The sequence below is a fragment of the Apis dorsata genome, unplaced genomic scaffold (assembly GCF_000469605.1).
Source record: "Apis dorsata unplaced genomic scaffold, Apis dorsata 1.3 scaffold_651, whole genome shotgun sequence".
NCBI classification, from domain to species: domain Eukaryota; kingdom Metazoa; phylum Arthropoda; class Insecta; order Hymenoptera; family Apidae; genus Apis; species Apis dorsata.
Genome location: NW_006263842.1, coordinates 573744 through 584789, shown reverse-complemented (window position 1 = coordinate 584789; position 11046 = coordinate 573744). Strand labels below are relative to the sequence as shown.

General features: G+C 26.2%; 2 protein-coding genes and 1 long non-coding RNA gene across 10 annotated transcripts in view; 2 read left to right on the top strand and 1 right to left on the bottom strand.

Annotated features, from left to right (window-relative positions):
* LOC102671768 (phosphatidylinositol 3,4,5-trisphosphate 3-phosphatase and dual-specificity protein phosphatase PTEN) overlaps nucleotides 1–11046 on the top strand; it is a 26442-nt gene that overhangs the window by 6743 nt on the left and 8653 nt on the right. For 3 of the 8 annotated variants that reach the window (XM_031513484.1, XM_031513483.1, XM_031513482.1), the window contains exons 1-8: nucleotides 5283–5541; nucleotides 6048–6568; nucleotides 6630–6846; nucleotides 6991–7120; nucleotides 7224–7502; nucleotides 7571–7958; nucleotides 8056–8337; nucleotides 8449–8635. In XM_031513484.1, the coding sequence (XP_031369344.1) occupies nucleotides 6395–6568; nucleotides 6630–6846; nucleotides 6991–7120; nucleotides 7224–7502; nucleotides 7571–7958; nucleotides 8056–8337; nucleotides 8449–8635 (1657 nt within the window). In that variant the 5' untranslated portion in view covers nucleotides 5283–5541; nucleotides 6048–6394. Of the gene's footprint in view, nucleotides 1–4572; nucleotides 4871–5282; nucleotides 5542–5783; nucleotides 5803–6047; nucleotides 6569–6629; nucleotides 6847–6990; nucleotides 7121–7223; nucleotides 7503–7570; nucleotides 7959–8055; nucleotides 8338–8448; nucleotides 9305–11046 lie in introns of those variants that run through there. The other 5 variants (XM_031513486.1, XM_006621954.2, XM_006621951.2 and 2 more) reach the window with 5 other exon arrangements.
* On the top strand, nucleotides 516–3892 carry LOC102671550 (ATPase family AAA domain-containing protein 1-B-like). Its single transcript, XM_006621950.2, has 6 exons — nucleotides 516–874; nucleotides 998–1240; nucleotides 1311–1512; nucleotides 1580–1776; nucleotides 2366–2544; nucleotides 2625–3892. Exons 1-6 carry the CDS (start codon nucleotides 719–721, stop codon nucleotides 2776–2778), a joined length of 1131 nt encoding a protein of 376 aa, XP_006622013.1. The 5' UTR covers nucleotides 516–718; the 3' UTR covers nucleotides 2779–3892.
* Nucleotides 4662–5349, bottom strand: LOC102671677. The gene is made up of 2 exons (XR_422613.2): nucleotides 5211–5349; nucleotides 4662–5094 (listed from the first exon to the last, which is right to left on the bottom strand). It is a non-coding gene; the product is annotated as an uncharacterized LOC102671677 (long non-coding RNA).

Genomic DNA, 11046 nt, shown 5'->3' with positions numbered 1-11046 from the left:
AATATTATTGTTTTATTATGTAAAAAAATGCATACAAACAACTGTATTATTAATATTATTATAATTTTATTATTAACATAATTTTTTTCATCATTTTATATTTTTGGTTTCTCCATCATTTTTTAAATATACTAATTATAAATTTTAATGACGTAAGATTGTATTTCATTGATTATTAAATCATTATATAGTGTATATATATATTATTCATTTTAAGAAAAAAATTTTGAATTGAAATATATACGTATGAAATGTAATTTTTATTTAAAATAATATTATTTCAATTATAAAAAATTGTATTGATAAATAAAAAAACAATCGAATGAAATTATATTCTATATAATTATATATTAATCATTATATATATATATATTATATATATTATACAATAGGCATTCTCATGTATATTCTCATCTATATTTTTAAATCAAATCATTTTTAATATTCATATATTAATAATTATCGTAGGGAATTTTATATTAAAACTATTAATACTTATTTTTTATACATTTTTATATATTGTATATCTTAATGACTTGCGCATGCTTACGTTTCCCTCTCTTTCCATTGTATACAACTATTCTTTCTTTTGTAAATGTTCAAGTTAAGAATTTGAGCACAGTTTAAAGTGGCATGTAATATTAATAGAAAAGAATTAATATTTAGTACGTTGGACAGAGAAATTTACCGATAAAATTGAAACAAAATATAAGAAACAATGAATATTGCGGATGGAGTTGGATATACGAGATCAGAAATATTCGTACTTGTGGCAAGAGTATCATTTATTGCGGCTTTTGGATTTTTTAGTATGAAATGGATTATGAATCAACTTGATCCTACGAATAATGCAAAGAAAAAAGCCAGAAAAAAGGTTATTGATTTAATATTTTCAAAAATTAAATCTTACATAACCTTTGTACTCCATGCACATTTGAAAAGTAACCTTATTTTTCATATATTTTTTATTAAAAATTGTGATTTACATGTTTTATAGGCACGAGAACAGTTACGAAAACTTGCTAAAACAGATAATTTATTATGGTCAGTAGACATGGATCAATTGACAGATTATGAAATGATAATAGCTAATCATATAGTGGATCCCAAAGATATTCGGGTTTCATGGGAAAATATTGCAGGTCTTGAACATGTTATACAAGAATTAAAGGAAACTGTTATATTGCCTATACAAAGAAAGGAACTATTTGAAGATTCTCAATTAACACAAGCACCAAAGGTTTATATATAAATATATATAAATATAATTATGTAACAATTTTATATCACAATGTATATTTTAATTTTAGGGTGTACTCTTACACGGACCACCAGGCTGTGGTAAAACAATGATTGCCAAAGCAACTGCTAAAGAAACTAAAACATGTTTCATTAATTTAGATGTAAGCATTCTAACTGATAAATGGTATGGTGAAAGTCAAAAATTAACTGCAGCTGTGTTTTCACTAGCTGTGAAACTTCAACCATGTATAATCTTTATTGATGAAATAGGTTAGTAGGAAAATATCATGATATATTTCACATTAATGTCATTATTTTAAAATATGTTGTTTTATAGATTCATTTTTAAGAGCACGCAATTCGCAAGATCATGAAGCAACTGCAATGATGAAAGCACAATTCATGTCTCTTTGGGATGGATTAATCACAGATCCTTCTTGCATAGTTATAATAATGGGTGCTACTAATAGGCCACAAGACTTAGATAGAGCTATTCTTAGACGTATGCCAGCTACTTTTCACATTGGTTTGCCAGTAAATAAAATTTATACAAAAATTTATTTGTTAAATATATATTATATGTAATGTATAATATATATCTTTATATAAAATATTAATATATTCATGAGACACTTTTAAGGATCAATTCTAAAAGTCATATACAAAAGTTAAAGCAATTTTCGCTAAGGTTTATTTATTAAATTATAAGCAATTGAAATTTATATTGAGATGAAGCAAGGCAATATAAATAAGTGAAATCATTTTATCTTAATTAGTTACTATATCGATTTGAAATTTTGGTATATCAATTTTTATGTTTACTTTGATCTTTAAAATTGGACAAGTCTTTTAGTGATATATTGACATTTTGTTTATATATGAAATACTGAATTTCCATTGAATTTCCATATATGTATATAAATGTATAAATGTATACAAGGTATTCCTAAATTGTTAAAAAAATTGTTAACAACTCGTTGACAAAATTGTAATGAAAATTTTTATAAAGGAATTATTACTTGAAATTACTTCAAAAATCTCCAGTTTACGGATATTTCTGGAATATTTTTGAAACATTTTTGGAATATTCTTATATATATATATATATTTTGTTTTTTTTCAGAATGAAGAGCAACGAGTGCGAGTTTTGAAATTAATATTGGATCATGAACCAATAGCTGAAAATGTAGATATAGCAAAATTAGCAAAAGTAACAGAAGGTTTTTCTGGATCAGATTTGCAAGAACTTTGTAGAAATGCATCTATTTATCGTGTTCGAGATTATTTACGAACTCATACACAGTTAATATTTTTATTTTATTATTTATTTGCGCAAAAGTTTTTTTTGAAATCAAATTTTATAATTAATCTTTTTATCACAGAGATACAAGTGCTACCAGCAGTACTGATGATGAAGAATATCATGATGCAGTACGACCTATAACAATGGAAGATCTTCTTACATCATATAAAAAGATAAAAACATCTAAAATACATACTGGTACTTTAAGTACACTTAAATCCGATATAGATTAAACAAAAAATTATAGTATGTATTAATTTACTTTGAAATTTTTTATTTTAAAAAAAAATTAGAAAACAATTTTATAATAATGTTTCTCGTTTTCAAATATTTAAAAGAAAAATATTTAAAAAAAGAATTTATTATTGCAAAATTTCACAACTGGCGAATAATTATCAATACCAACAGTACAATGCATGAGAAAGAGTGTATATATGCATATATGTGTATAATGTAAAATAGATACAAAACTATGTTTGTATCTAACTTGTATTTAATCTCTCAAAGACCGAGATCAAGTTGAAATTTTCTTTCCATGTAGACAAAAAGATTTTACAGAGAACTTTATGAAACTGTTTTGATTTTTTTATTTAGAATCATTAGAATTCTCTATATATTGCATTGACTGTCGTTTTTTATCCTATATATCGTTTAGTTATCCTAGAAGTAGTGGTAGAAGATTTCTTACAATTTATTTCTCATATAGAATTTCATATTTAGATTTTTTAATGTTATATTCGTTGAAAAGATAAAATAAAAGAAATTGAATCTTTATAGCATAACAATTGTAAATGGTAACAAAATATGAAGAAATGACAATCTATGTGATATATAAAAGGACAGAGTGTAAGGAAACAGTCTGCGATGCATAGAGAATGATACTGATGGATTAAAGAAAAAAGAAAAATTTCATCATAATTTAAATTATCTTACTGCATAAAACACAAATTCAAGATTTATAATATAAAAATATTGTAAAAAATCCAATTTTCTCAAACGTAACTCGATAAATTTGTTTTGATGATTAAACAATTTAAATCTTCTGATATTTATATTTTACTATTTTAATTCATTAAATATTTTATTGAATATCATAATAAGAAGTTTCTCCTACATATAAGTTTTTTTGAAAGTAACCTCTGTATGTGTGTATGTATGGTGAATGAGTGTATACAAATCCGAGTAATATAAGAAAATAATTGATTATATCCTGATCACTGTTGTGTAAATTAATTCGTTAATTAATTGTTATATTTAAATGTATAAACTTTTGTATTTATCATTGTACAGATAAGAATTCATAATTGGTGTTCATAAATAAGCAAATATTCCGAATATTATTTTTAATTGCGTTTTTATAATTAATATATAAACAAAATTAATACAAATTAAAAAAAAAATATTGTAAATCTAATACTCAAATAATTTAAATTTTATAAGATTAAAACATCCATATAAAACTTATAATGTTTAAAACAATTAACTTAAAAGTAACTTGATATAAAAAGCAAATAGCAATGCAAGTTTTAAAAATGCAAAAATTACGATCTTTTAAATATTCTATTTAAGCAATTAAAGAAAAATTACAATAAATTTTTTACAATCTATTTAATAACAAATATTAATAAATGCAAATAAAATTTAATTTATAGTTTTAAAAAATTAGCACGAATAATAATTTATATAAAAAAATTTGAAAAGACAATCTTTATAGTTTAGTAGTACGAATATTTAGTAAAAAAACAAAAGAAAGAACGCATGCGCAAAAAAGAAAAGGATAGAAATAAAATATTTTAAAGAAGAACAACGAAAATTTCCATAATTAAAAAACTTCTAGATTAATAAATTCTAAGTAATTCTTTATCCTATTTTCTTTTTTTTTAATTGAGAAGTAATAAAATTGAAAACTCAAAAATAAATGAATTAGTAGATTTTCTAGAGGAAATACACATAAATGTTGCCAACACTAGTAGTTAGAAGCACAAATAGACGTGATGCAAATGCGTCATTGTGAATGGTGCTTTTAGTGATAAAGGTGGCTGTGGGAGACTTTCCATTTCACATCAGATGTAAACTGTGTTTGTAAAATGGATGTTATAACGAATACTTCTGTTCGTTAATTAAGATTAATTATTTCTTCATTTTTTTAACTGACCTTCGTTAATAATAACGAAGAAATGGAGATAAATAGGAAAATAAGAATGTTAGTTCTGATCGAATCCCGGTACGAGCGTCTATAAAATCCTGCGTAGCATCACGACGGTTCGTTCGCAGAGTGAACAACCATTCCGCAACAATCGCGATGCATGATCTTATACGTTAGTGGTGAGTGTCCGTATCGCGTGTGCGTGTTTATCCATGTGGCAAATTGAGGATGCAACATAGAGATTATGTTGTTCCTCACGGCCGTATTCATGAATATGTGCGTTCATTACATCTGTATAAGTTCTTTATCCAAAAACCACTGTACTTTCGTGATAGAATGTGGTTTGAATTCATATTACTACTTTGACACGATGACAAGATTACACCATCAAAACGTGATTCTTCTGTGAACAAAAAAACGAGTTTATATTTTTATTGATCTGATTAAATGAAAATTATTAATTGTAAAGAAATTATATCAACAAATTCTATGGATCAAGGGATTTTTATCGATACTAACTTTATTCTTTAGAAATTCACCGTAACTGGGAGTGCCGCTAGATCGCAGTTGAACATGCTCCGAAAGGATTGGAGTGAATTTTACGTTATATGCGAAAAAAGATTGCTTTTTTATTTTTCAAAAGTAATATGGTATCTCGAACGATTTCTTTAAAATCTTATGCAAATCTTCTATAAACGATATGTGAACATTGGATTAAGAAGAAGACAAACAATGTATCGGTGAAACTGGCATGAAAATGTACAGCGGTGTTAAGTGGCCTCTGTGATGTATTGCGAACGGTGCTTAACCTAACTTTTCATCGACGCTTCTACACGGCGTTTTCTTGCGAGTAATGTTCTTTCTATAACGAACTTGTAACCAAGTGGTCATAAATAGCGAATGTTAATCGTTTATCATTTCTTTTTTTTTTTTCTTTTTTCATGTACCAAGTGCTATTCTTTTTTACTACTTCCATATACGATTTTAATTTATCGTAAAACATGAGACTGTGATCGTTATTTTATAAAATTCTGAAAATACTTTGTATTAATTATATTTCTAATTTTATTGAGAATCGTATGAAGATTGAGTATTCACAGTATTTATGCAAGTATGTTTTTTTAAATCATCGTTTATCGTTTATATTCAAATCGACATATATTGAAACTTTTTTTCTTTCTTGTTTTTTCTTTCTTTGATGTTCTTTCGTCGTGATTTTCATAAAACTTGCCAGTGCTTGTATAATATATTATTTGATCATTTTTAAGATATAAATCCAACATATGAATGTATATAAATATATTATATTTATTATAATTGGTGATGTATCATCAAATTTTTGTAATTTTTCTCTAGTAATGGTCATAGACAATCTTGTCATTTTATAATCATTTTTATGTGAAAATTTAATTTGAATGATGTGACATGTTGATGTGACAAAATGTTTCTTTTTGCTTCATATTTCTGAAACTTCTTAATAATTTTATGATTATTGATCATAAATTAAACTGTTATGTTGAGCACTTATGTAGTGTTCATTAGTGTATTGTGTTGTGTATAGTGTTCAGATTGTACAAAGTTTTACTTTTTGTGCAAATTATAATTGTTATATTGAACTTGTGATGGTCATGGTGACATCAAATTATAACTGTGGCAAATTGAAAAGGAAGATAACTTAATGAGATGGATAATAGAAAGAACACATGCTTTGGGAATTAATGGGTATATGCTTTTCCTGCAGGAGACCTACAGGCAGCAGGCTGAATAATAAAATCTCAGAACATATCTCAGCATCAGTAACACCCCTCCATGTTTGTCTGGAGGAACAAAGAGGACCAGAACTGGGCTCTTGTGACGCCTCGGCTTATAAGCCACAGGTAAATCTTATTATTTTCATTATAGAATATAATATAAATAAAAAAATAATTTTTTATTCAGGCAAAAAAGTTATTTGAAAAGCAGAAAACAAAAGAAAGGAGTAGTAAAGAAGAAGTGGAAACTGAAATTATTGCAATCAAAACAGGAGATTTGAAATTCAGTCAGCCAAGTATGTCCAATACTATCAGTAATATGAAGATGACCAACCGTATTAAAGGAATGGTGAGCAAACGTCGTAGGCGTTTCACAGAAGATGGTTTTGATCTTGATCTCACATGTATCCTTTTTTTTATAGCTTTTTATGTTGAAATATATGCAAATATATACAAGATGACATATAATATATAATTTTTTGATGTTAATAAATTTGTTTATATTTAAATTTGTTAATATTCCTTAATCATAACTATATTAATAATAGATATAAGAGATAATTTAATAGCAATGGGATTTCCAGCTGAAAAGCTAGAAGGAGTATATAGGAATCACATAGATGATGTTGTCAAACTATTGGAATCTAGACATAAAGATCACTATAAGATTTACAATCTGTAAGCATTTTGGATATTGTTTTATATATAAATTTTTTTTTTGAAAGTTAAAAAATTAAAAAAAATAAATTCTAAAACATTCTAAAACAAATATATTTTTCAGATGTTCAGAAAGATCTTATGATTTTAAAAAATTTAAACAAAGAGTAGCTACATACGCGTTTGATGATCATAATCCACCAATGTTGGATCAAATTAGACCATTTTGTGAAGATGTACATGAATGGCTTTCTCGGCATCAAGAAAATGTAGCTGTAGTTCATTGTAAAGCGGGTAAAGGTCGAACAGGTGTAATGGTGTGTTGTTACCTTCTTCATATAAAACAATTTCCCACTGCCACAGAAGCCCTTAATTACTATGGAACTAAAAGAACGCACGATAGGTGATTATATTACATTTTATTTTTATTATGTACAAATAGTACTCTTATCAATATTGTTTATTATTCAGAAAGGGTGTAACAATACCTTCACAGAGGAGATATGTGGATTATTATGCTACTCTTGTACAAGAAGGATTAAATTATCAACCTGTTACATTGTTGTTACGAAAAATACAATTGGATCCGGCACCCATTTTCCATGGAGGTCAAGGATGTAAGAAAAATAAAATATTCAAAATATATTCAAAAAATGAAATGCAATATATATTTATATATAATTTTTATATTTTAGACTTACATTGTGTAATATCTGAATCTAAAAAAAAGATATTTAGCTCTGAAATAGTGGAAGTACGCAAAGGAATGCATACAATTAGTATCCCTTTAAAACACAGTGTAGCATTGACAGGAGATATACGAGTGGATTTCTTTAACAGACCAAAAATGAAACGAAAGGTATTTATTCTATGTTTGAAAATGAAATAATTAATTGTTTCTAGTGGTTTAATAATGGTTTAAATAATCAATCTTTTTTTTTTTACTTCACATTTAGGAAAAATTGTTCCATTTTTGGTTCAATACATTTTTTGTACGGGATTATTTATCGCCAGAATATGATAACGGAGAGTTACCAGTTGAGCGTTCAACTAGGGCATTGAGTTGCGATGGTACAACCATGGAATTACCAATGGTTATGTCGCATATGAAATCCCGAGCTGGATCGCTGGCTAGTCTCGGACCTATGCCACCTACTCTTGTTTTAAGTATAGATAAATGGGGTTTGGATGACGCACATAAAGATAAACATCACAAAGTGTATAGTGCTGATTTTAAAGTAAGTATATGTGTATGCTTATATATATATATTTGATATATTAAATATATTTTTGTTATATGAATTGAAATAAATTTTGATGAATCTTATTTAATCAATTGAATGTTGTAGGTTAGTTTATTTATGCATCGAATGGGTGGTACTATATCGCAAGCTGTATCAGCAACGACAAATAGAACAGGAGAGAGTATACAAATAGGAATGGGAGGACAAGACACTCCGAGCGAATCAAGTGAAGCGGACAGCAGTGAATGCGATACAACCGGAGATACAACGGGTGATGAAGATGGGGAATCTGGTGAGTCTTCTGCATCTCTGGTGGTGAATCACCATCCTCTTACACACAGCAGTAGCCGTACACACGTTAGTATTCACCAAAGAGCTAGTCTCAGAGAAACTGCAAAGGGTTTACTCTCACGTGGGGATAAAAATAGAAATAGTCATCGGCAAACCACAAGCAATGTGAAACGTTCTTCAGCTCTTGTACGTTCAGCCACGTTTGACACATAAAAAAATTATATATGTATATATGTATTATTATTATATATGTATATATATGTATAATTTTTTTATTTTATGTACATATTGTGTGTATATATATAAATAGCGCACACGTGCACTATATATACACATAACGCACACATATGCACGCCCTCACACACAGAGTATTTTGTACTTAATGAGTTGAGTTCTTTGAACTGATATATGATTTTTACAACAAATTTATGTAAAACTAGATCGTGCTACTAGTTTTTCTTTGTTATGCCAGCATGAAAAGTTTTAGTAAGTTCTTAAATGCATCAATTTTATCTATGTTTTTTGCTATTGAACATTATGAACGTATATATAAAAAGATTTTGGTTGATCAGTTTTAAGATAAGAGGAATTAAAAGATATTTTAGGAAAATACTTTCTTAAATGAGAAGAATATGAAATTATGTCTTTTAATATTATTCCTTTAGTAAGATATTGGCTGAATAAATTTTTAATGTTCTTCTTTAGTTCCAAATTTATCTATTAATCAAAATAATAGAACCTATCTCCGCGATATTAACAAAATTCTAATTAATATTTAAAACTAAAAGAATTGTAAATTAAGAAACAACAACAAACATTGTATATTTTTGCATAGCAGATATTGTTTGCAAAATATTAAGATGTTCCAGTATTTGATGTTATGATTTTTTTCTTTTTTTCTTCTTTTTTTAAATGGAAATTATTTGATATTTATTATTAAAAATTATTTTAAAAAAACTAATCTTGTAATATTATGACATATTGTATATGTTCCATTTATTATATTAGTTTTCTCGTATTTGTTCACGTATTTTGTTCATGACTGTTTATAATTGTTCGAAATAGTAAAATTTGTATGTGTATATATATTGAATAAGAGAAGTCTCTTAGTGGTGAAAAGAAAGTGCCGTCTTTTGCGTTTATGCAATTATGTAATAACGTACTATGTACGAAACTAGTATTTGTTTTGTAATTGTATGACAAAGCCAATTTGTAGAGAATAATTGACTAAAAGTACAGAATAAGAAACGCGACAATTTGTAATTGTAATATTTTATCGTTTGTATTTGTATTCTTTGTGGCATTATGAAGAAAACAGATGATTCAAATGTATCCTGATTGCCTTATACTTTGTGATGGTCGTAACATTTTAAAAATAGCAAAGTTAATTTGCATAGATTGGAGAGCAATAGTAAAAATTTAATACACATGTACAGAAAATTTATCGTTTCGATTTTACAATTGAAATATGTTACACATATATTAACAGGCTGTGCAATGTTTCCAAACTTGATTTCCTTGATATCTAGCAAACATGATTTTCATGTCGATGACAAGATATATTTCATTTCAATTAAGCTATTGTATTTTATCGTATAAATTATCACGAATTTTTATTAATATAATACAAAGGTTATATTCGCGTATAAACATTCAGAATCTAATCGAGTAACATTATCTTAAGAATATTAATATTTTCTTTTATACATATATGCTATTTCAGACAAGTAATTGTTTATTTCTTTTTATTTCCTGTGTTTTAAATCAATTTTTATTTTATTAGTATTATTAATATTATTAATATAAAATTAAAGAAAATTTGCATCAAGTATATTCAAAAATTTGGCGAAACCACGTAAAATTCCGTTTTAAAAAAGCGGTCTTAAAACTGATATTTTATGTGTGTTGAGCTATAATATAATATGAAAAGAATTTTGGGGAAAGTTTTAATATTGATTTTATTATTTAATTATCTTTTTATTGATTATTATTTCATTACATTATCAGATATTCTAGAAATGAATAAGTGTATTATTAGATAAAAATAAGTTATCGATAAATAAAGTTAAAAGATTGTTACTCGATATCCTATATACACGAAATTACCTTATGCGCATATTCCTCTATGAGGGACTATTCGCTCCGTTTTTATTTCTCGCTATTATTAACTTTGGAAGATATATGGATATTTTTCTGGTTCATTTTCGATTACATACATTCAGATATTTTATTTATTGTTAAATATAAACAAATTTTTAATCCTTTTACTTATTATGGAGGGATTAAATGTTTTTTTAGAATAATATATATATTTTTTTTTTTACATACTAACAAAAAACGTAATTAGAAAATATAAAATTTATAAATTATAAATTTAATTTTCTTTTTATTGATCTGCGCATTTAAACATGT